Genomic DNA, 26096 nt, shown 5'->3' with positions numbered 1-26096 from the left:
CGGTGGGCAGAGATGTGACAGAGACCTGCAGGAGCAAGAACGGCTGGGGGTGCAGGAGGAGCACACTTCCCTGCAGAACCTGGAATTCTGAACCCAAGAGTCTTAATGTTCTTTTATTGCTTAGCAAATAGCTGTGAAACCTACTGATCAAATGTGTGTCTCATCCTCCTCAAGTGGTAGGTCCACATAGAAAATAACTTTCTACTGCTACCATTAGTCTGTTAGCACAAGTGACAGAGAACTATGCTATGGATCTAAAGATTCCAATTCTGCCGATAACCCACGAGGGGGACGGAGATGTGACAGGAGGTTGTGATAAGAACTGGGCTCACAGAGACACAGCAGCTCTTATTTGGGACTATAAGGGTAGTTAAACTCTGGAATAGGCTTTCAAGGGAGGTTATGGAATCCCAGTCACTGGGAATTTTTAAAAACAGGTTGGACAAACACCTATCAGGGATGGTCTAGGTATAGTTGGTCCTGCCTCAGCGCAGAGGGGATGGACAAGGTGACCTCTTGAGGTCCCTTCCAGTCCTACATTTCTATGATTCTATTTGTCTGTGTATTGCCTTCTTCATCTACACTAGGAAAACTGCTTGCCATTTTCAGCCCTGCTGCAATTGATGATTAGATGGTGAAACCCCTTAAATCATGTCTACACTAGAATTTATGCTGTTGCCAGCTCCATGTCCTGAGAAAAATCTACAAAATTTCCTAGTGTAGATGCACCCTAGATTGGAGCTATTTGAGGCAGAGGCTGTCTCTTCCTATGTATTTAGAACGGGTTCTCAGGGCAAATTTTTTGGTGGCCTCAGAGTGTGACCACCAACTCTTGCTGGTGGCCACTTTCACGCTTTTTCCTAAAATACTTAATTAGCTTTAGGAAAAACAAATAAATATGCACATATACATGTCCAAATCATTGTAATTTATTTATTGCCAGCTAGTAAGACCGTTGTGAAAAGTGATATTAACAAACATACAAGTGTCACTTTTCACAGCAGACTTACTTAACCCTAGCAAGCCGGGGGACAAATTAATCCCTGGATGTGGGGCCAGGGTAGACAGCGGGGAGCTACAGCCTGAAGCCCTGCTGCTGGAGCCTGGGACTGGAGCCCAAAGCCCCATGGCCAGAGCTTGCCACCTCGCCACCCCAGCTCTGCTACAGTTAAGGTGAAGACCAGCTTTCTGTTTGAAGCTTGACTATTCTAAAATCCATACGGTTATTTGGATTGCCTTGAAATTTGCCGTGCCTCATGGGGGTGCATGTCAGTACTGTCAGTGCCCCAAATTTAGGGCCATTTGGCTAAGGAGCCCAAGATACAGCCCCCAGAAAAAACAGCTTTTTAAAAAATTGTGTACAGACAGAGATCAAACCAGGGCTCAGACCATTGCAGCAAGGTCTCAGATGCTCAAGCGTTACCCCAATAGAGTGCATGACATCCACAAGCTCTTTGGGGCAAATCAAATTATGTTATTAGAATAAGAGTTTGCTTCTCCAGGCGGGTGTTCTGGCAAGCATTGCCAAGACTCTCATCCCTCATGGATTATACTGTGCCTGCGCAGAGAGAGAGAGAGCCCAGGAGTGCTGAAAGGTACCAAAGATCCACAGCACCTGTGTGATTCTGAAGGACTGTGCTGGCCATTGACTCTGAGCCCAAACAGGAACTTTGAGTTCAAAGCCATCCCAGGACTGAAGTTGGAAACAAAAAAGGAGGTAATCTACCTTCATCACAAGAGCTTTTTTTTATTTTGGGGCAATGTAATTTGAATGCTGCAAGAATATTTAGAAGATAGTGAAACTATTTGTGAAAGAAAATAAACTATTAATGCAAATACTCACTGGGAAGGGAAGGTGATTGGGGGTGGAAGAGGAGGTGGAAATAGGGGCAGAGGAGTTTGGCTATAGCAAGGGGAGACTTAGGGGATAAATAAAGTTGGTGGGTAGGAGAAGGGGTGGGACACTAGGAAAGGATACATGTGAGTGAGTGACAGGAGGACTGGGGGGAAATAGGGGCAGAAGCACCTGTCAGCCTCACATTCCCCTCCCCTGTGTGTGTCACAATCTGGGGGCCACTGGCCCAACTACATGAGAACTGGGAGAACTTGTCCTTTTTGGGGGTCTGAGCCTCCCTTTCAACCCTCCCCTGCCACGTGCACAGGATCTGGGAAAGCCCCACCCCACTGGGTGTGCAGCTCAGAACAGGCATGCCGGGAGCATGGACGAAGAACATGCTGCTGATTCTGGGTAAGGAGTTGAGAGCAGGCACGCTTGTTGCATACCACAGGCTTTTCAGCACTGTGGAGAGAGAATGAGAACACCCATTGATGTGAATGAAGTTGTTTATTGTTTCAGGCTGTATTCATCTCCATGAGGTCTTCCCATTCTGGTGAGACCATCACCCTGAGATGTAGGAGCCACTTCACACCTTCTGAGCCTCCTCAGCTGCAGCTGATGTGTAGAGCTGTGTGCCACACCTACCTAGAGTACACAGTAGCTATGTCTAACCTAGGACTTTCGTCGGTAAAACTTTTGTCCGTCGGGGTGTGAAAAAAACACACCCCTGACCAACATAAGTTACACTGACAGAAGAGCCGGTGTGGACAGCGCTATGTCAGCAGGAAACGCAGAGTTAAGGTTTCCCGGTGACAGCTGATGCCCTTCCAGAATACAGAATTCAGCAAAATTCAAACTTCAGAAAACCAGGAAATACAGAGTTAAGGTAAATGCCCATGTAACCTTAACTCTGCCCTCTTTGCACGATAACTCAAAACACCCATACTTGCATGCTGCCTTTTCACTGTAAAGGAAAAGAACTTGCCCTACACTCAAACACTGAGCCTACCGTCCTGGCACAATACCACACTTGTGAAATTTAACAAGCCCTTCACACTTATTCACAGGATACCATCTAAACCTATATTTCCCCTTCACCATCATTAAACCCACAGGCTGCTCTCATGTCCCAGTTCACTACTGACAATTCCTGAGGCAAGATGCACACCCCCAGTGCCTTACTACTGAGACAACCGATACAATTTTGCAATAAAATGATGCAGACTAGCTCCTCAAGGTACACATCCTTTCTTTACTTGCAAATGTGGAGGTGTGGGGCCAAACCCTGATCTCCTCATATCACAATTACAGCTCTGTGAGCCTCCTCAAACTAATCCCCACCTCCTCAGCTCACAAACACACCTCTGCCCCACCTACTGTCTCCACCAGTCAAACCATTTTGTACAGCTCACACACTGAATGCAGCTGCAATACATGTGGATAATTCCCAGAAGCTACTGCTAGCTCCATAGGGGCAGAGTTAAGGTTGTGTGAGTGTTAATCTTAACTCTGTGGGTATGTCTACATAGCAATTAAACACCTGTGGCTGGCCCTTGCCAAGGGGGAGGGTCCCAGAGCCTAAGCTCAAGCCTGAACATCTAACACTGCAGTTTTAGAACACCACAGCCCGAGCCCTGAGAGCCTGAGTCAGCTGACCTGGGCCAGCCTCAGGTGTTTAATTGTTGTATACCCTCTGTTTTCTAGTTTTCTGAAGTCTGAATTTTGCTGCACGGGATGCTCTGGAAGGATATTAGTTATCTGTCACTGGGAAACCTTAGATCTGCATTAACAAAGTATTTTGCCATTTAAATGCACTCTTATTTACTGTTATTTTTAGGAACATGAATAATGTTTTCAAATTATTTACTAAAATATTTATTAAATTAAATAATACCTCTACTGAGGCCCTGCATTGGTTCTGCTGGACCGTGCATAAATGCCTACACACTCTCACTCTTAAATCCTTTCACTTTATCCAATTCCTCAAAGAGGTTAGGAAACATTACCTCAGGAATATAAGAAACAGTATATTATCTGTTTCACTCCATTTATAGTGCTTTCTTTTAGAACAGCTGGGAGTAAGTACTAGGCCTGGTAGTACGTGTATGCAGAGAGAGCTGTCAGTTTACAACTGACATGAAATGACAAGCATGTGAGTGTGTCACTGGTGTGGGAGACAGCTTGAAATCAAAATGCTCTCTTTTTGTTTTGTTTTTCATTAAATGAATACTGTCAACATCATTTTTTAATGGACTGCTTAAAAAAATGTTCCAACAGAGCTCCCTTTCAAGCAGTTATCCTGATTTTAAAAATAAACCAAACAATTCTTTACAAAATATAAGGCTTTTTCCTCTCCCTAATTCCTGATTTAAGAAAGTATCCCTATTCAGGCCAAACCTGCAACCACATGCTTAAGTCCCACTGAAGTCAACAAAACTTAAGCATATGTTTAAAACATGTTTAAAACATGTTCTGATGTGTGGTCCTGAACAGGGATGGTCTCCAAGGCAAGCTTAAATGCTTTCTTGATTTGAGGCCCTAGTGATGCTACTTGGAGTCTTCTGGGTGGTCACAAGAGCACCAATGTCAAACATGCTGAGGCCCACCTTTCCTCCATCACCATTCTCCCTCTGCAAACTCCTGCCGGCTACCCCCTCAGTTTCAGCTGTTTTGCTGCTGTTCCTGGTAAAATCCCCATCTTGGAGAGCCTAGGGAAGGGTGTGCACATTCATCAAAACAGCTAAGCCAGGGGTGGACAAACTTTTTGGCCTAAGGGCCACATAGGGGTTCCGAAACTGTATGGAGGGCCGGGTAGGGAAGGCTGTGCCTCCCCAAACAGCCTGGCCCCGGCCCCCTATCCGCCCCCTCCCACTTCCCACTGCCTTACTGCCCCCCTCAGAACTCCCAACCCATCTAAGCCCCCCGTTCCTTGTCCCCTGACAGCCCCCCTGAAACCTCCCACCCTAAACTGCCCCCGGGACCCCACCCCCTATCCAATCCCCCCTGCTCCCTGTCCCCTGACTGTCCCGACCCCTATACACCCCCCCACCCCCCGACAGGCCCCCTGGGACTCCCACGCCTATACAACCGCCCCCTGTTCCCTAACTGCCTTCTGGGACCCCCTGCCCCTTATCCAACCCCCCTCCCCCTGCTCCCTGCCCCCTTACCATGATGCTCAGAACACCAGGACTGGCAGCTGTGCCGCCCTGCCAGAGCCAGCCCCGCTGCCGCACGATCTAGAGCACCGGGGCAGGCTGGTGGCTCTTGCAGCCATGCTGCCTGGCAGGAGCTCGCAGCCCCACCACCCAGAGCGCTGGTAGCACGGCAAGCTGAGGCTGTGGGGGAGGGGGGCCAGTGGGGGAAGGGCTGGGGGCTAGCCGCCCTGGCCGGGAACTCAAGGGCTGGACAGGATAGTCCTGTGGGACGGATGTGGCCCACGGGCTGCAGTTTGCCCACCTCTGAGCTGAGCTGACTACGCAAAATGCTGTCAAATGGACAAATCAAACACATTAAAATATTCAGGAAAACACTTTTTCTTTTTAAATCACTTGTAAGTTATAGTGCTCCTAAGTTTTCCTGGTAAAAACACTAGGTACAAATGGTGTGCTGAGACCCCTAACTACCACGCTGACCAATATTGTCTCATTGTTTCTTTGTGCTCACCCTCTCTGTATCCATCTGCTGTCTCTTTCTTATACTTAGATCATAGGCGCCAACTCTGTGGGTGCTCCGTGACTGGCGGACAGCTCCGTGACTCCGTGACAGCTGTTTGGCGGCACTTAGGACTTTCCAGGAGGGAAGGGGAGGAGCATGGACACGGCGCGCTCAAAGGAGGTGGCGAAGAAGAAGCATGGCAGGGGTGGGGACTAGGGGGAAGAGGGTGGAATGGGGGCAGGGTGAGGGCGGGGCCAGGGATGGGGGTGTCGAGCACCCACTGGGCAGAGGGGAAGTCAGTGCCTGTGACTTAGATGGTAAGCTCTTTGGCGCAAGGACCATTTTTTGTTATGTATTTCTTCAGTGCCTAGCACAATGGGGCCCTGGTCCACAACTGGAGCTCATAGGTGCTACTGAAATACAAATAATAAAAAAATTGTAATAACATTGTCAGGAGTTTTTCAAGTTGATGTAGCCCTTCTAAAAATCGCCTCAACTTCTCTGCACAAAAGTGACAGACAGAAAACAGACTTCCATATGGAGAAAAGGAAAGGAAAGTACAAAATAAATAAATAAAATGACGAGTCTGGATATAAAGTCAAAAAGAAACCCCAAATAGTGCTGATTATCATAAACACAGACAATACAAAGTAAAAATATAAAATGGTTGAAGTATTGTAAAAGTATAAAAAAATCTGACTGGACAATTTGAAAATATTGTCGCATGCTCAAGCAAATCACACTAGGATCCTAAACTAGTCAGAATAGACAGAAGAACTGAGTAGAAGATACTTATTACCAAAAAAAAAGAAAATAAAAAAAAAAATAAAAGGCAATATTCTGAAAACAACTTATGTAGCTAAGAGACACATCTGCTGTACAAAGATTCTGCTTCTGATTTTTTCTACTCTACATAATGCTGTGTAAAAACGATACATTCCTACTGAACAGATGTGTTGCTTGTGTGTATTTGGTATTGTATCTACTTTAGAGAAAAGTTTGGATTGCTCATTATAATGTAGCCATGAGAAATTTGAGGTCTGATACTTTTTATGCATACATCATCAACAGAACTGATAACTAGCAGGTCCGGTTCTGTCTTTATCCCACCTTTCATATACATCAACAGGAATTTTTTTGGATAAGCACTGAATAACAAACCAGGTAAACTTCAGGGCTTGCCATACTTGCCAAACTTGCCAGAGTTTTAAGGCCCTGATTCAGTAAAGCACTAAAGTTTACGTTGAAGCATGTGAGCCATCTCATTGAAGTCAGTGAGCCAGCACACATGCTTAAAGTTAAGTATGGTTTAAGTGCTTTGCTGGATAAGGGCCAAGTGCTGCCCTCTTCTTTATATGTGCAATGATACTGAAAACAGTATTCAGAGTGGTAGCCATGTTAGTCTGTATCAGCAAAAAGAACGAGGAGTTCTTGTGGCACCTTAGAGACTAACACATTTATTTAAGCATAAGCTTTTGTGGGCTAAAACCCACTTCATCGGATGCATGCAGTGGAAAATACTGTGATGGTATATCAGCTAGAAAGAATCTCACTTGACTTTTAGACCATATTCAAGTGAGTTTGCTGGGCTGGCAGTTAAAAATGTGCCTATATATTACATTAAAAAAAAGATATTAAAAGCAAGTTATTTAAGTTGCAAAGCCCTCAAAAGTTAGAAATGCCAGATTTACAGTTGCCTTTGCAGCCTTAGCTCTGTTCTCTTATGCATCCATCCAATGCACTGAATGAGGCAGGGATCCCGTTGAAAAATAGTATGGGAAAGAATGTATCACGATGCACGTGCACAAAGGGCTGAATTGAGGTTGCACAGGAAACTTTATATCTGGCGTTTCCTAGCTACGAGTGCTTGACTTTGCAGCCAAAATGTTCTGTTAATTTAGGGGTTTTTTGTATGCAATACGCTAGGTTTTTTTTTTTTTTTTAGACGGGAAAAAAGTAAAACACCAATTCTATTATGTACAATTGTAACAATATTTCAATGCCGAACCTTCAGCACTGTAGTATAGACCTTCTACCATTTGACCTACAGAGCTTCGTACATTAGTTGGCAGCAGGAGACGGGCTGTTATCCCAGAGGGAAGCTGCTGGTGCCATGTGCTGGGTTGAGGGGTGAAGCCCAGCTTGGCATCACTCTCTTCCTCCCCACAGGACGTGGGAGTCTCCTACCCTGCCCCATGTAACAGGGGGGATAGACAACTGGGTCCACATGCTGGGTCTGGGGGAATTATGTGGGGAGCTCAGTCTAGCCTGGTTCTTCTCCCCTCTCCCACAGCTACCACATCTGGCAGTTCCCAGTGCAGAATCTGCTGCCACCACTTGAGCAGTGGTGTGACTATGGCTCTTCAGAATGTTCACAGTCAGCTGGTATTGTGGCAGGCTGCCAACTTTTTTCCTGAGTAATGAGAAAGAGAATGGAAAATGTGTCTTATGCTGCTGTTGCTGGAGCTGAGAACTTCTCTATGCCCTCTGCTCCTGCAGGGGGCCTTGAGCACCCAGTCCCCCTACTGGTGGAAGCATTCAGCAGGAAGTCTATTGGCTGAAAGCCCCCTGTTGGAGCAGAGGGCATGTCTATGCTGCAGCCAGGAGCATGCGTCCCAGCTCAGGCTGACAGACTCATGCTAGTTCAGCTCCAGGTAGCGCACTAAAATTAGCAGTATGGACACTGCGGCTCCAGGCTGAGATCCAGGCTTGCCATCGGAGCTTGGACACAGGGGGTTGCTGAAAGGCAGTATGGTTAAGTGGATGAGATTTGAATCTTCCCTATGAGCTACAGGGTTGTGAGCCCACCTCTGATAGAAGTGATTTTATGCAACCTCTCAAATTTCCAGAGGCAGGTATAAATATGCAACCAAGAATCAGGCTAGGAATAACGAGGTTAGTTCAATGAGGGAGGATGAGGCCCTCTTCTAGCAGTTGAGGTGTGAACACCAACGGAGGAGAAACTGCTTTTGTAGTTGGCTAGCCATTCACAGTCTTTGTTTAATTCTAAACCGATGGTGTCAAATTTGCAAATGAACTGAAGCTCAGCAGTTTCTCTTTGAAAAAAGAACAGGAGTACTTGTGGCACCTTAGAGACTAATAAATTTAGAGACTTAGAGACTAACAAATTTATTAGAGCATAAGCTTTCGTGGGCTACAGCTCACTTCATCAGATGCATACAATGGAACATATAGTAAGATTATATATACACACACCTACAGATAAGTTGGAAGTTACCATACAAACTGTGAGAGGCTAATTAGTTAAGATGAGCTATTATCAGCAGGAGAAAAAAACTTTTTTAGTGATAATCAAGATGGCCCATTTAGACAGTTGACAAGAAGGTGTGAGGATACTTAACTTAAAGAAATAGATTCAATATGTGTAATGACCCAGCCACTCCCAGTCTCTGTTCAAACCCAAGTTAATGGTATCTAGTTTGCATATTAATTCAAGCTCAGCAGTTTCTCGTTGGAGTCTGTTTTTGAAGTTTTCTGTTGCAAAATTTCTCTTTGAAGTCTGGTCCTGAAGTTTTTTTGCTGTAGGATGGCTACTTTTAAATCTGCTATTGTGTGATGGCGTATATTACATTAGTGGACACCGCACCATAGTAACTCTGACCATAGTAACTCTAACCCAGGAACCAATCCATGCAACAAACCTCGATGCCAACTCTGCCCATATATCTACACCAGCGACACCATCACAGGACCTAACCAGATCAGCCACGCCATCACCAGTTCATTCACCTGCACATCCATCAATGTAATATACACAATCATGTGTCAGCAATGCCCCTCTGCTCCCTAGGTGTTCAAACCTCAACTGCTAGAAGAGGGCCTCATCCTCCCTGATTGAACTAACCTCTTTAACCCTAGCCTGATTCTTGCTTGCATATTTATACCTGCCTCTGGAAATTTCCACTACATGCATCTGACGAAGTGGGTTTTGACCCACGAAAGCTTATGCTCCAATACGTCTTTTAGTCTATAAGGTGCCACAGGACTCTTTGCCGCTTTTACAGATCCAGACTAACATGGCTACCCCTCTGAAAGTTAATTTCAAATGGTTAAAGTGTAGCAAAGTTATAAGGAACTGAAAATAATGGATTAATGGAAAGTGTTAGGCAACCTTAACTGGAGGCATTGCTACCAATTCTACCTGTAATGCACAACTCTCATTATTAGTTGAGTCCTTTATTATGGGATGGTCAGCAGAGACTTGGTACATTCGGGAACCAATAGAGCTCACATCACAGTTAAACAATCCTTCTGGCCTACCATCCTGATAATTGTTTCCTTGTACAGCATTTTGTACAGAGTGTGAATAATCATTCAGAAGGAACACTATTAAAGAACCCTGGAGAGAGTTGCACCCAATTCTTTCTGGCTGAAAGGACAGTTGCCATAATATCTCATAGTTGCCTTTTGGGAGTTAGAAGTTGAGGGGGAAAAAATGGCAATATGAAAGTCTTAGGAGACTTTCCCAACTGGAGAGGGGCCTCAGACAGAAGGTGACTGGAAACAAAGAAAAGGCTATTGAAAAGTTGGCGAGAAATGGACAGGAAAAGAAAGAATAGGGAAAGAGAGATTAGCAGAAATAAGAGGGTAGGAAAAAATGCACAAAATCTAAAAGCAAGCATGGGAAAGAGACCTAGGGAAAAGAAAAGATCAAATTTCTTAATTTTAGGATACAGATTTATGAGTTTCTTTTGAGAGACAGTGTGTTCAAGTGGATTGAGCAAACGACATGGAGCCTGCAATAACTACATTACTAAACTTCTCTGTCTTTCCTTTTCTGCAAAATGGCAGAACTGTAAATGTTATCAACCTTATAGGGCTGTAGGAAACATTAACCTCTTGGCAGTGAAGTGCTGGTACCATGTCATAAGAACATAAGAATGGCCATACTGGGTCAGACCAATGGTTCATCTAGTCCAGTATCCTGTCTTCCAACAATGGCTAATGCCAGGTGCCCCAGAGGGAATGAACAGAACAGGGCAATTATAGAGTGATCCATCCCCTGTCGTCCAGTCCCAGCTTCTGGCAGTGAGAGGCTTAGGGATATTCAGAGCATGGGGTTGTGTCCCTAACCAGGCTAGCTAATAGCTATTGATGGACCTATCCTCCATGAACTTATCTCATTCTCTTTTGAATCCAGTTATATTTTTGGCTTTCACAACATCCTGGCAACGAGTTCCACAGGTTGACTGTGCATTGTCACAACAAAAGGATACAGGTCTCCCATCCTTTTCTCCAAGACATTTCTCGACGTTTGTTCCCTCCCATGTCACCCACATGCCCCAACCACTGGGTGCCTTCTTTAAGCTCTCTCTGCCAGTTCTTTCCTCCATTGATCAAATGACCACCCTATGTTCCTTTCTCTACCAGACTTCCACCCATCAACTTTCCAAATGTGGTTCCATCTGCTCCTCCTGCCCCATAACATTCCCTCCCTTTCAAGTTCTCATTCCAACATCTCTATCCTTGCTCATCTCTCTCTGCCCCTCCAACTGCCACCCCTATTCCACCCAAATCCCTCTAAATTTGAGACAGCTTTCCTAACAAATAAAACATTAAATTAACCCCCTTGAGAATGATTTATTCAGGGGGTGGAATTTGAAATTACCAGCCCCTGTATCATGGAACATTTTTTTTTTTAATTACCTGCCCAATGCAGCTAGTTATACGACCTCGCACAAGCAGCAGTTTGACGCAAGTCCCGTCAGCAATACCATTCTACCCTCTACCCATTCTACCTTTGCGTACCTCACACCAGATACCTCAGTTTTATCTCAGCTGACTGACCAGACTGTGGGCTGTTAGTGATCATCACTTGTAGGATCCTCAGCTGCAGATTGTTCCTCAGATTCCAATATTAAATCTCCAGAGACTTTTTAAACTGATCTCTGACTCGAGGTATGTCTAACACTGCAACTGTGCTAGTGTAGCACTTTCATGCAGGTACTTCCTACATTGACAAAAAAGGGGTTTCAGTCAGTGTAGTTAATCCACCTTTCCAAGAGGTGGTAGTTTGGAAGAATTCTTCTGTTGACCTAGCTGTGTCTACAGTGGGTGTTAGGTGAACCTAACTATGATGCACAGGGTGCAAAATTTTTCACACCTCTGAGCTATGTAGCTAGTTCGATCTAATTTGTAGGTGTAGACCAGGCCTCAGATAAAAAGCAGTCCCAAATGACAGTTAATGAGATTAGTATTTTGTTATTTAACCATACCACCAAGAATTAAACTTGCATTAAACTTGTTTAAGGGGCAGTCTTTTATATTTAATAAAGACAGTGCTCTCCTCCTGCTCCCACTCAGAGGTGACTGCGCTGAGATTCCTGGATTTCATTAGGAGTGTACTAAGTATTTTGCTCTCTTTTTAAATTTTGGTTACAGCTAAGAGCTGGAATTATTGACAGACCCTTCTCATTACTGATGCCTAGTTCCAAATTTTAAACTTCAGACATTTTAGTGTGGTTAGAATTCTAAGAACAGAAAGGTGTTTATTTTTTTCACCCTCCCTAATTCACAATCAGTTTAAAGGTTTTGTCTTCAACCGTCTCAAAAATAATCAACTTCAAGTAGACACTAAGCACAAAGAGGCAGTGCAGTCTTGTGGCTAAGGCACTGCACTGGTACTCAGGACATTGGGGCTCAATTCCCAACTCTGCCACACACTTTTTGTGTTACCATGGGCAAGTCATTGATTTTGTATCTCTGCCCCAGTTTCTGACCTGTAAAATGGGGATGTAATATTTCCTTTCTCCCAGCCTTCATGTGTCTTGCGCATTTAGATGTTAAGCTCTTTTGAGGCAGGGAGTGTCTCTCGCTACATGTATGTACAGCACATAGCAGAGCAGCATCCTCATCTCGATTTTGGCCTCGAGGCTGAAGTTTTTTGGCCACAGTAGGCTGAAGAGATAGAGGATGGGTAAGGGAGATCTTTCCTCCTCCTGGGGGGACGCTTTGGTACCCTTTTTCTTGCAAAACTGTACTTTGTTCCAGAACTCACATCATCTGTGAGCCATGCTATCCCTGTAAGTTTTCTTCCTTGGTTGAATACCTCAGGGTAAAGGCTGGCTGTTGGAATGCTCAAGTCTGGACATTCGGGGAGGCACTAAGCATGATCAGTGCTTCACAAGGTGTCCTTTTCTTGATCCACATTGCCGTGGCTATCATGCTGGGCAAAGCTGTGGAAAGTATGGTGTCAGGGTTCCTTCCCCACTCTGAACTCTAGGGTACAGATGTGGGGACCTGCATGAAAACCCCCTAAGCTTATTTTTACCAGCTTAGGTTAAAACTTCCCCAAGGTACAAACTATTTTACCTTTTGCCCTTACACTTTATTGCTGCCACCACCAAGCGTCTAACAAATATATAACAGGGAAAGAGCCTGCTTGGAAACGTCTTTCCCCCCAAAATCCTCCCAAACCCTACACCCCCTTTCTTGGGGAAGGCTTGATAAAAATCCTCACCAATTTGCATAGGTGAACACAGACCCAAACCCTTGGATCTTAAGAACAACGAAAAAGCAATCAGGGTCTTAAAAGAAGAATTTTAATTGAAGAAAAAGTAAAAGAATCACCTCTGTAAAATCAGGATGGTAAATACCTTACAGGGTAATCAGATTCAAAACATAGAGAATCTCTCTAGGCAAAACCTTAAGTTACAAAAAGACACAAAAACAGGAATATACCTTCCAATCACACAGCTTATTTTATCAGCCATTTAAACAAAACAGAATCTAACGCATATCTAACTAGATTACTTACTAAGTTCTAAGACTCCATTTCTTTTCTGTTCCTGGCAAAAGCATCACACAGACAGAGAGATCCTTTGTTTCTTCCCACCCCTTCAGCTTTGAAAGTATCTTGTCTCCTCATTGGTTATTTTGGTCAGGTGCCAGCGAGGTTATCCTAGCTTCTTAACCCTTTACAGGTGAAAGGGTTTTTCCTCTGGCCTGGAGGGATTTAAAGATGTTTACCCTTCCCTTTATATTTATGACATGCCCCCCAAATCACAGATAGGGTGAAACGCTGACTATAATTTCTTCCTGGAGCTCTAGGGGAAAACAGAGTTAAAAGGACTAACAATATTTTCCACATCTCAAGGATGATTTTAACCAGTTGATTCTGGGAAACTTTCATGGGAGAGTGCATCAGCCACTTTGTTAAAAGCTCCTGAGATGTGTTGGATGTCGAAATCAAAATCTTGGAGAGCTAAACTCCACCGAATAAGTTTTTTGTTATTTCCCGTGGCGGTATGAAGCCACTGTAGCACAGCATGGTTGGTTTGCAGGTGGAAACACCACCCCCAAACATATGGGCGTAGCTTTTCCAGAGCGCAGACAATGGTGTAACATTCTTTTTCACTGACTGACCAGTTGCTTTCCCTCTCAGACAGCTTCTTGCTGAGAAACACTACAGGGTGTGGTCTGAGGGTGTTCCTTCTGGTATCCGCTCCAACTGCAACCAGGGTTGTTCCTCTCTCCTCCCTCCACCCGTTTTGTTCTGGCTTGCCCCGCCTCTCTGGCGGTCTGGGACTGCTTGTATCAATCAGCATAAGAAGCAAGACTTTCTGCTGAGTCCATTTCCTTATCCCATAAGCACTGTTTTATTTCCTCCTTGGACATATTCAGGAATTGCTCCTGAGCTATCAAATCACACATTCCGTCAAAGCTAGTGACACCCCTTCCTTGGATCCATTTATCTAACAGATCCTTCATCTGGTTTAGATAAGCCACATTATTTAGTCCAGGCCCTCTCTTAAGGGTTTGAAATTTTACTCTGTACGTTTCAGATGTAATTTGAAATTGCTTTAAAACCAAATCCTTGAACTTATTAGAGTCAGAAGCCTCATCAATAGGCATCTTATTGAATATGTCCAGAACTCTTCCAATCAATTTTGCGACCAATGTGGTCATCTTGTGAGCTTCAGGAATTTTATGGAGAGTGCACAGTCTCTCAAAGGTGAGAAAATATTCAGCAATATCACTGGATTCATCATACTGTGGACATAGTCGCTCCCATTTGTGGATTGTTGGGGAAGGATTGTTAGGGTTATTCAGTAGATTCCGCTCAGCCCTGACTTTCTCCATCTCCAGTTCATGCTTCCTCTCTTTTTCCTTTTCCTCCATTTCTTTTCCTTTGCCTCCATAGCTCTCCTGTGAGCAGCCTCTTGGTTCTTTTCTGTCTCTATAGCTCTCTTGTGAGCAGCCTCTTGGTTTTTTCTGTCTCTTTCGCTGCCTCCATTTCTTTGTCCTTTGCCTCCATTTCTTTGTCCTTTGCCTCCATAGCTCTCCTGTGGACAGCCTCTAGGGCTTTTTCTGCCTCTTTCGCTGCCTCCAGTCTGGTTAACTCCAATTTGTATTGTGCCTTGGTTTCTGTCATGTTTGCTTCTCTGTTTTTAACTAACTTTACACCCGAGAGTTAGAAATAAACCAAACAAAAAACTTGCCTTGTAAAATTTTGCTGTGCTGTAATATGATACCTATGTTCTCTGATAGTGATTGTCAGCCTACAGAAAAATCCTTAAAAAAAAACCCTAACAACTTTGTCTCCAGGCAAATAGACAGAAAACCCCTCTAGTTGCTCTTAGGTAAAAAAAAAAAACTTCTCCAGGTCTGTGAAGACTTGTGAATTTCCCTGCAGGAGGTCAACTACCCTGCTTTTAGGTAGAGAAAACTTCAGCTCACAAAAGACAATTCCCTTTTGTCTCTGCTCTGGCCCCCAAGCAGAGACAAAAAACCCTCTAATTGCTTTCCAGCAGCCCAAAGGAAAAAAAAAAATCCTTTTTAAAATCTGTGCTTCTGGTTCAAAAAATCTCAAAATGATTTCAAGTTAATCCCACCTCTACCACCATGTCAAGGTTCCTTCCCCACTCTGAACTCTAGGGTACAGATGTGGGGACCTGCATGAAAACCCCCTAAGCTTATTTTTACCAGCTTAGATTAAAACTTCCCCAAGGTACAAACTATTTTACCTTTTGCCCTTACACTTTATTGCTGCCACCACCAAGCGTCTAACAAATATATAACAGGGAAAGAGCCGCTTGGAAATGTCTTTCCCCCCCAAAATCCTCCCAAACTCTATACCCCCTTTCCTGCGGAAAGCTTGATAAAATCCCTCACCAATTTGCATAGGTGAACACAGACCCAAACCCTTGGATCTTAAGAACAATGAAAAAGCAATCAGGGTCTTAAAAGAAGAATTTTAATTGAAGAAAAAGTAAAAGAATCACCTCTGTAAAATCAGGATGGTAAATACCTTACAGGGTAATCAGATTCAAAACTTAGAGAATCCCTCTAGGCTAAACCTTAAGTTACAAAAAGACACAAAAACAGGAATATACATTCCAATCAGCACAGCTTATTTTATCAGCCATTTAAACAAAACAGAATCTAACGCATATCTAACTAGATTGCTTACTGACTTTTTACAGGAGTTCTGACCTGCATTCATGCTCTGGTCCCAGCAAAAGCATCACACAGAAAGAGAGAACCTTTGTTTCTCCCCTGCCCACCCCCACCCCAACCCCAACCCCCACCCCTTTAGCTTTGAAAGTATCTTGTCTCCTCATTGGTCATTTTGGTCAGGTGCCAGCGAGATTATCCTAGCTTCTTAACCCTTTACAGGTGAAAGGGTATTTCCTCTGGCCTGGAGGGATTTAAAGGTGTTTACCCTTCCCTTTATATTTATGACATATGGAGACTTAGGTGCCATTGAAATTCACATCATGCAGCAGCTTTTGAGTGGAAAATGCCCCCTGGACTAAAGTACAGTCTTTATAGCGGCATAGTCAAAAGCATCATGAAAGTTCTTCAGACCATTAGATGTAGAGTTGAACTGGGAGTGGATAGATAAAGGGTGAGATCCTGAGCTGATGTGAATGAGTGCAGCTCTGGGATTTGGCCCATAATCTGTAAAATTACTTTAAAAAACCATGAGCTGTTCTGCAGACCATCAAAAATTAAGGCATTTGGAAGCACCCAGAACTTTGTTCATTAAGTGAAAATATAACTAACTAATTTATATACCAAGTTAACATTAGCTTTTCAACCTAAATTGCACAAAATGTCTTCTTCTTCAGATGTACAGTACTAAAGATATCCATGTAACAAATGCATGCATGCATTCATTTCTGCATGCTCTTATCTCAACTGAGCGTTACATCGCTTCACCTGTCTTCAGTGTGACCTCTCTTTTTAGTCTAATCACAATATTTTCAATATAACCTTAACATTCCTTTGCAAGCTCTCCCCAACTCAGTATGCAAGGATTTTAAAAATGAAAGCAATCAAATGAGCAAAATGTATTTCTACATATACAGATCAGGATATCTAATCAAAGTAGTAGGCAACTTGTACAAACCAAACTTGCACAAAAGGGTTTCCTGTCACATATGAATGAGTACTGAAAATACAACATTCAGAAAAACTCGCAAAGAAGGCGGGATGGAGGGGAAGAGAGTAACAAAGTAAAGTAATTACCTATCTCCCTTTGGTTTTCTTTTCTGTACTGTCTTCCCTTTGGGTCGTCTCTCACTTCCTAAACAGGGGCTCCCACCAGGGCCTGTTACCCGTATTGATTCAAGGCCTTTGGAAGATTTCTTAAAAGTAAATTCCACTGGTTCTCCTTCTTTTAGGCTTCTAAATCCTTCCATGTAAAGCTTGCTCTGTAAATAGGAAAAATATTCTTGGTTACTATTGCCTTAAAAACAAAGTTGACAATTATAATAACAGGACAACATTAACTTTCCTGTTATGTTTATCCTACAAGACACAGGTTGAATTGGGGTTCCCTTAATAAGATCCACTAAAGATTCTATACTTATGGTCATGGTGAAAACATTCTTCAAGCTTAAGAAATAATGAGATTCTCTTTTTGGATATGAACAAAATTGAATAATAATGTCCTTATTCTCTGCTGAATTGATATGGGCTTTTGGGCTGTACAAATCTAAAAGTGCTGTATGCTCATACAGTTCTCTGTAGAAACTTTCTGCAGTTTAAGGCATTTTAATAGAAACAGAGAAGACAAAGCAAATAGGTTTTCTTAAAAAATTGGAAGAAAAGAGAGCAAATGCTCCCTCTCTAAGTGAACCTAGATATTGAGTTCTAGTTGATAATCAAAATGCAACCTATAAAAGAAAAGGGGGGAAAGGAAAGATCAATTTTCAAACTAGCAGAAGTAAAGAATAATGAGCAAAAAGAATGAAAAAGGAGCTACCAACAAAATGAATTGCAAAAGGTAACTCAGTTACTCCAGGTGAACTGCTAAGTTAGCATTCATTGCCGGTAAAACCTATCTTGTTGGTATGATCTGGGTATGGATTTATTCTTTAATCCAAGAAAAGCAAATCATCATCACCAGGGTCAGAGAAACAAAACAGCAACACTGATAATCTTTTGGTATATACTTCTAGTGTGAAATCCTGCCCCAATTAAGTCAATGGGAGTTTTGCAATTGACTTGAATGGGGCCAGGATTTCACTCCTCACCTCAAATCCTCTGAATGCTGTATAATACTAAATCTATATCCAAGGATAAATCTGCTGAATAAAAAACTTGGATGAAATGGTTAGCAAGTTAAGTGAAACAGAATAGAATGTAAAAAGGAAGACAATAATAGACTCTGGTCTTATTAAATTTTTATTCAAAATGTTATATTTAACACAGACAAGATTAGTGGGATTATAAAGTGAGTATTACAGAATCACTGGCAATACCCAATACTTAAACTGGGCTTTTATGTTTCTTATAAAAACTAAAGGGAAGGGGAACAAAGAAGGGAACACTTTTTTGTTGTTGTTATTGGCTTGTGAATACTTCAGAATAGACAACACATCTGGATTGACTCATACAAGCTACCCAGCCAGTACTCTCTTGGCTAAACCATAGAGTCAACAAAGGGAAGCAATCTTAACTGTGAAGGTAGGATGCACTGTAGTGGTCTGGAAGGTAGCTGGACACTAAAGCTGTCAATGGTCAACATTTCTCCATTCAACCACATATTGGCTAGAGCTGGAGAACATCAAGGGATGCTCTTGACCACACATAGGCAGCAAGTAGTCCAACATCGCAAGGGAAATTGTGGGGACAGTGAGTCTATCCTAGCCTGCTAGGACCCCCATTTGTGTCAACTGAGCCTGGCATCCCCATTGTAATATCTTCTGTGGGAAGTACAAAGAGGAAGCCTGATCTTGTGGTTAAGGCATGGAAGCCATACTGAGACAGGAAGATTTGGCTCCTGTTCCTATCTCTGCAGACTTCCTGTGTGGGCTTGGGCAATTGAAATCACTTAATTTTTCCATGCCTCAGTTTCTCTATCTGAGAGAAAGTAGACACTATCAAATACTTACCTATCTCACAAGGTATCGAGAGATTAAATTAATGATTGTAAACTTGTTTGAAATCTTCATTTGGAAGAAACTAAATGAGTACACAGACAGGCATGCTCACAGTAAAAGAACTCCTATCTACTGGGCTCCCACAGTCTACTGAGCAGTGGTCATTCGTAGTGGTACGGGAAATGTACTATTGGATTCCAATGCACTATGAGTCACAATATCAGTTCAGGCTGACAAAGGGATCTGGTTGCCTTTAGGGAAGGAATTGCAGGTTTTTCAAGAGCTACAAGCACAGAAGATTCATGGATCCACCGGTTAGAATGAGGAGGGCTTGGGCATGACCAATCCTGCAGCTCGGGTAGAAGTAGTTGTTGCACCAAGATGAACAAGTGTGAAGCGTGGAGCAAACACAGGCCTCTTCAGGTCAGAGGGGTGATGTCTGCAGTGCAGCTGGGAGCGAGTGTCCCAGAGTAGGTAGGTAGATGGGGTAACTCAGCTCGAGCTAGGGCGCTAACAATAGCAGCACAGATGATGTAGCACAAGTGGCAGCTCAGGCTAGCAACTCAAGTCCAAGCCCGCCTGACCCCTGGCTCTGAGCTTGGGGCTAGCCATAACAGCCTGTCTGCTAGTTTTAGCATGCTAGCTTGAGCAAAGCTCCTGCAAGTCTGTTAACCCACACTGGGAGTCTCACTCCCAGCTGCAGTGTAGATGGCCTTAGTGCCCACCGTTTAAAAGGAAAAGACAAGAAAGGGAGGAGTTTGCAGCTATCGGTACTCCACTTTATGCTTTTGGCAGTTGCTGGGAATGAAGGTAAAGGTGCTGATAAGGACGATCCAAAGTGATCTAAGATTATCGAAAAATATAATTGGAATGCAGTATTTATTATATTAGCTTGTGTGATCTGCAAAAAAGATCTAGGAAGAAGCACTCCGCTTTAAAATATCTGGATAGAATTAGAGGGACTCATGCCACATGTGTGTGATTTCCAGGCATCATTATAAATTCACAGTATGAGCAGGGGAGGACACATTCAGCCACTGATTGAAATGGACTCCTGCCTCCAACTGGCCCATGATATAGGCCTTCACTGCCCACTTCATAGAATCATAGGACTGGAAGGAACCCCGAGAGGTCATCCAGTCCCCAGTTCCCTGCACGCATGGCAGAACTAAGGATTATTTAGACCATCCCTGACAGGTGTTTGTCCAACCTGCTCTTAAAAATCTACAATGATGGAGATTCCACAACCTCCCTAGGCAATTTATTCCAGTGCTTACTCATCCTGACTGGTAGGAAGTTTTTCCTACTGTCCAATCTAAACCTCCCTTGTTGCAATTTAAGCCCATTGCTTCTTGTCCTATCCTCAGAGGTTAAGGAGAACAATTTTTCTCCTTCCTCCTTGTAATAACCTTTTAGGTACATGAAAACTGTTACGTCCCTTCTCAGTGTTCTCTTCTCCAGACTAAACAAACCCAATTTTTTCAGTCTTCCCTCATAGGTCATGTTTTCTAGACCTTTAATCATTTTTGTTGCTCTTCTCTGGACTTTCTCCAATTTATCCACATTGCTCCTGAAATGTGGTGCCCAGAACTAGACACAATTCTCCTGTTGAGGCCTAATCAACGAGGAGTAGAGCAAAAGAATTACTTCTCATGTCTTGCTTACAACACTCCTGCTAATACATCCCAAAAAGACGTTTACTTTCTTTGCAACAGTATTACACTGCCAATGTTCCCTCTAATTTTTTTCCATCCATGTGTGAAATGAATTTTGTTACATGCACCAATATCGAGGTAATGTACAGATGTGCACCACCCGTAGAAACAAAAAAACTAGATATAATATATATTTTTTAAAAGTTACCATAGGGATAATTACTCCAGCCAGGACATGTTAGGCATTTTAGAACTCACTACTCAAAGAATTAAATTTGAGTGTAAGAGAGAAATAAAAATTATGAAATGCATAGACCAGTCAAAAAACTGAAATAACAGCACTTTGAAAGAATAAAATTACAGAGAATATATGTGCATTGCAGGGAGTACTGTACCAAGAAGTAACAACAACAACAACAATAATAATACAAGTATGTGTTGGGAGGTCAGTGTGAAAGACAGAGTGTGTGTGAGACAGAGACACACAGTGTGTGTGTGTTGGAATGAGAGAGAGTCAGTGTGTGTGTGTGTGTGAGAGAGAGAGAGAGAGAGAGATGCGCTTCCCCATTAAGTATGCTGCCTCTTTAAGTAGATTGGCACTCACCAGTCTGAAGCCTGCTTGTTCAGACACAGCAGCAGCTGTCAGCAAGCTCCATCCCACGCCCCACTCCTGAGCCCTGTCGTGTCTCCCCACCCCCACGGAGATGGGGTATAGGGGAGGGGGACACTCTGACATCAGCATCCAGCTCTCCCCCCCCACACTCTGCACAGGAAGCAGGAGGCTCCCAGGAGCAGCTGGCCAGAGGCTCCAAGACAGAGGGCAGGAGCAGTGTGGTGGGGTGGAGGAGGGGCAACTGAAGTGTGTGGCCCTTGATAGACTGCTGGGCAGCTGCGCAGCTTAGAGGGAACTTAGCTGTTGACTCATATTTAGCTTGTGATCCACTATGACCCCCAGATTCCTTTCTGCAGTACTCATTCCAAGGCAGTCATTTCCCATTTTGTATATATGCAACTGATTATTCCTTCCTAAGTGGAGTACTTTGCCTTTGTCCTTACTGTTATAATTTAAAACAAGCACCTTTGTGCTTTCTCTCATGCTGTCCCTCAGAGTTGTGAGGAACTTCCTGTAAACATCCTCCTTAAAATTCTCCTTTGCTGTGATGCCTACAAAAAACTGGACAGTGGCTGCTGGTGTGCTGAGACCACGGCCTATCATGCTGACCAATACTGTCACATTGTTTCCTTGTGCTCCCCCCGTCTGTCTGTATCCATCTGTTGTCTCTTGTCTTATACTTTGATTGTAAGCTCTTTGGGACAGGGACTGCCTAGCACAATGGGGTCCTGGTCCATGACTAGGGCTTCTTGGTGCTATGATAATAAAAATATTAAATAATCATAATCCCATTTTACCTGGCCCTGAATTCACTCACAGATACAGCAGTACCTCATTGGTGCTACATCAGCCACATGGAAAAACATTAGGAGACAGCATGTTGTGCTACAACAACAATATTTTGTCCTTGTCGTAACCATAAAGACAAGTGTTCCAAACGGGATAGTCAACATGGATCAGAGAAGTATGCTGCTCACAAAGGGCATCAGTCAAGCTGTAAGTATCAAGAAGACAGAGACAATGGTATCCCAGAGACATCAGCAATGATATGGGCTACTTTTTATTATATATATATATATAATTTATGCTGTTGTAAATAAAGCTGTGCCAGTGTTTAGGTTATAAACCCTTTTTTCAGGGCTTTTAATTTGGAAAGCAAACAGCTGGAAGCTGATATGTGGTAAAAAGTGTTACCTATTTTGTTTTTGCTTGTTAGGTGTTTTTTTAACTAATTTTGGTTAAACTTTTAAATCCTCGTTAATTTAGAGCAGTAATGATGGCTTAAAATGTTTTTGTATTGTTCTACTTTAACAAAGCTTTCATTTGTAAACAACACTCAAAATTTACTATGGACACCTATGACATTTAAAAAACATTAAAATGCAATTTAAAAGACATTTAAAAGACAGCTATCAAACCTTGATAATCAACTATTAAGCACGGTATGATTTCTTTTACACTATGCATTGCTTATTATATGGAAAACCCAAATTGTTTCACATTGCACCCTGCTACAATATATCTTTGCAGCTTCACAGTATTACAGAGGGACATGGCACTCCTCTGATTTACTGTGTAAATATTTATTAAACTGTCAGCCTCCCAATAAAAGGATTCTTTGAGGATGCACCACTATTTTGAAGCATAATGAAAGAAAGTGGCCTGGAAACAAATAGGAAAGATCAAATGCTTGCCCTCTTAAACAGTTTTTATAGAGTTGGTTGAAATATGTGAATCAATATTGGTAATTTTTTAAAATTCCCACTTTTGTTTTTAAAAATGTCAGGGGTTTCCTGACTAGCTCAATTACGCCCATTCTGCCATTAATTTATATATATCTTGCAATCACATGACAGAGCTCTGAACACGGACCATCCCACCCCACTGACCTCAGTGAGACTCTACACGGGTCCAAGAAGGACTGACCCATTTATATCCGGTTGCCGGAACAGGCCTTAGAAAAGGGGAAACACAAACTGACTACACACAAAGTAAACAAATGAAAAAATAGATACTCTTTCTCTACTCTCTTTCCATTAGAAACAACCTTGGGTGTTACTTGTAGCCATAGTGGGTAAAGCAATTTCAGACTCGAGTGTGATTTTTAACCTGACAGTGTTTCTCTAGGATGTGCTATTATTCCTTGGTATTGCAGCCTATGCTGTAAGGCCGCACACATCTCCAACACAAGCAGTAGTGTGTCACAAAAAGCTTACGAGTTCAAGTGAGTAACAAACAGGAGGAAGAGTTAAAAACAATCCTGTTTTCATGAAAAGTGTCCCTCAGTATGAAAATGGAGAAGAAAAATATAACAAACATAAACTATCTAAGTAGGAGTGTGCCTAAAAAGAATGCTTTCCCAGCACTGCCTGTGGGTGCTTAAGACTTTCACTTAAACCCACAAAAGGAAGGAAGTTCTGAGTTAAGGCTCATTATGGGGGTCTATTATCCTCTTGATATGCGTGCATAACTCCTATTAACATGTACGTATGGAGGAGAGAATAGGCCCCCATAACGAGCCTTAATTCAGAATTTCCTTTCTTTTGTGGGTTTCTAGTCAGGTCTTAAACACCTGCTGACGCAGCCATAAAATTCTTTGAAAACCATTCTGTGGAGGGGCAATTTTGCTCAGATGGTTTACAGTTTTCTGTATTTTTAATGTTTTTTTTAAAAACTGTTCAGCATAACGATCAAGTGCTATCAGAGTACACTTGGCACTTTACAAAGAAAAAGTCAGAGTCTCTGCCCTGATTTGTTAATAATCCAGTCAAAGCACAAAGCAGATCAAATTCTGAAGCTTGTCTACACTGAAATTTTAAGGCATTCTCTCTCCACTGATCTAGCACCAGTGCAGCTCCACCAGTTCTAGTAATAGTGTGAGCTCTAGTCTAGACCATTACGTCATACAGTGTTAGAGGATAGAGTAGTAACAGGTCTATGTTAGCTCTCCTACCTGAGCGAGGCCCAAAATGAAAGAATTCCCTATAATTGTCAGTGGTGGTGCAAGATTCCAACACAGGTTCATAGAATATCAGGGTTGGAAGGGCCCCAGGAGGTCATCTAGTTCAACCCCTTGCTCAAAGCCGGACCAATCCCCAATTTTTACCCCAGATCCCTAAATGGCCCCCTCAAGCACTGAGCTCACAACCCTGGGTTTAGCAGGCCAATGCTCAAACCACTGAGCTATCCCTCCCCTGTGACTGTTGTTGAAACGTTTGTGGAAAAAATGTGTTTTGAAGAGGCAACTTTATTTTTTAAATCCCTCACTTAAACTCACTTCATATGACAATAATGTCAAGAGCAAAGAGAACACCTTGGAGTTTTACACTCCTTCCACCCTCTCCACCCCCCGGAATCTAGCACAGAACTCCCACTGACTACAGTTAGCTAGCATCCTTTTGGAAAGGGCATCTCAGCCACATGACTTTGGCTGCTCCACACAAACTTCAATCTATTGCAGATTATAACAGCTGTTTAAACATGAAGTACATGAAATCAGGTCTATGTATCCAGTGTACTGTAGTTTTTAATCTGGTTTGAGATGGTATCTGAAGTAGATTTTTTTTCTTATTTTGTATTTTCAAATTACAAGCACAAAAAGCAATAGTTAATATTTTATAAGAGCTGCAGTTACTATACCTTATAGATAGAATATATAGTATGTCTGCCTACTCTAAGATATGCTTTCTTCAATATTTCAATACAAAGAAATAGAAGCAACAGAAATAACAGTCTCTACAGTTTTAGAAATATCCTGTAGGAAAGCACTGTAAATTAAGGCTTTAAAAAAAAAAAAGGTTTAAGGTAACATTTTTAGTATTATTATTATTCATTACCATTATCATTGGTTGTTAAACTGTTTCTACTGCCTACTAGACAACGAAGGCTCATGTTTACCACATGAGTAAATGGCCCTACCACCGCCAGTGTCAAAATAGTTGTACTCAATTATATCAGCCGTTAATTTGTCCTCGATCTTCTTAGTATTGATAGCAAAGTAAACAAAATGAATAGGAAACGGAAGGAAAAAGAAATACACTAAGGTGCTAACACTGCAAATACTAACACACGTTTCATTTTACTACAGAGAGTAGTCCCACTGAAATCAATGGAATTATTCATGGTAGTAAAGTTGTGCATGTGCTTAAGTGTTTGCAGGTTTGGGGCCTTTGAGCTGTATTCACACTATTACTAGGACCCCATGTATTGTAGGATGTCATGGGATTTGGCACTGAATGTATCCCTTACTACAGAATTATGAAGACTATTTAAACAATTTTCTAGCCCTTACAGTTGCAGACATAACCTTCTGAACATGACCTAAGTGTGAACTGATGTATTTTGTCTTCCTGAGTATGCAGGGAACCTAAAACAGTAGCTCTTAGAGATATGATTTCTCTCTCTCTTGCTCTCTCGTCAATTGTGTGTTAATTCTGAAAACTAATGATGACTATATCAGGCCCTTATTCAGCAAAGTCCAACAGCATGTGTCCTACTCCAAGCATGGGGTATCTTCAGTAGGACTACTTTTGCTTAAAGTTAGGCATATTTGTAAATAGTTTGCTGAATTAGGACCTAAATGTAAACATTAAATTTCACTACTGATTATTTTAGCAGAAGCATCCACGTAATGGGGTGGATTCTCCACCTTGTTGGAGCACTGCTTGAGTATAGTGGAGAGGAATGCTGGAGGAAGCAGGTTGTAGCTCCCTGATGATCAGCTGCCCAACTCTGGTACAAGCTGAAGCTGCACAGGAGCAGCTCTAACTTACACCACTCAAGGACCTTACCCCACTTTGGAGGATCATGCGTAGTGAAGCTCTGGTTCCTCATATGCACTCCCCACCCCACCCCACCTACTTACACTGGAGGAGGAGGCGAAGAATGGTTGTGGCTTGCAGCAGAGGCAGTTCTCTACATAGGGGAAATCTCAGCTGGCCATCTTCAAGTTTTAAGACCACTTTGTGCCAAATAATCAGATTGGA

General features: G+C 42.7%; 1 protein-coding gene across 1 annotated transcript in view; it reads right to left on the bottom strand.

The window, feature by feature from the left end:
* Positions 1–26096, bottom strand: part of LIN28B (lin-28 homolog B) — a gene marked incomplete at its 5' end in the record, with an annotated part of 117462 nt that overhangs the window by 48825 nt on the left and 42541 nt on the right. The window contains 1 exon segment of the mRNA XM_043543136.1: positions 16985–17169. Coding sequence (XP_043399071.1) covers positions 16985–17169 — 185 coding nt within the window.

The sequence above is a fragment of the Chelonia mydas genome, chromosome 3, assembly GCF_015237465.2.
Source record: "Chelonia mydas isolate rCheMyd1 chromosome 3, rCheMyd1.pri.v2, whole genome shotgun sequence".
Classification (NCBI taxonomy): domain Eukaryota; kingdom Metazoa; phylum Chordata; order Testudines; family Cheloniidae; genus Chelonia; species Chelonia mydas.
The sequence above is the reverse complement of the archived record's forward strand: the minus strand, read 5'-3'. Positions and strand labels throughout refer to the sequence as shown.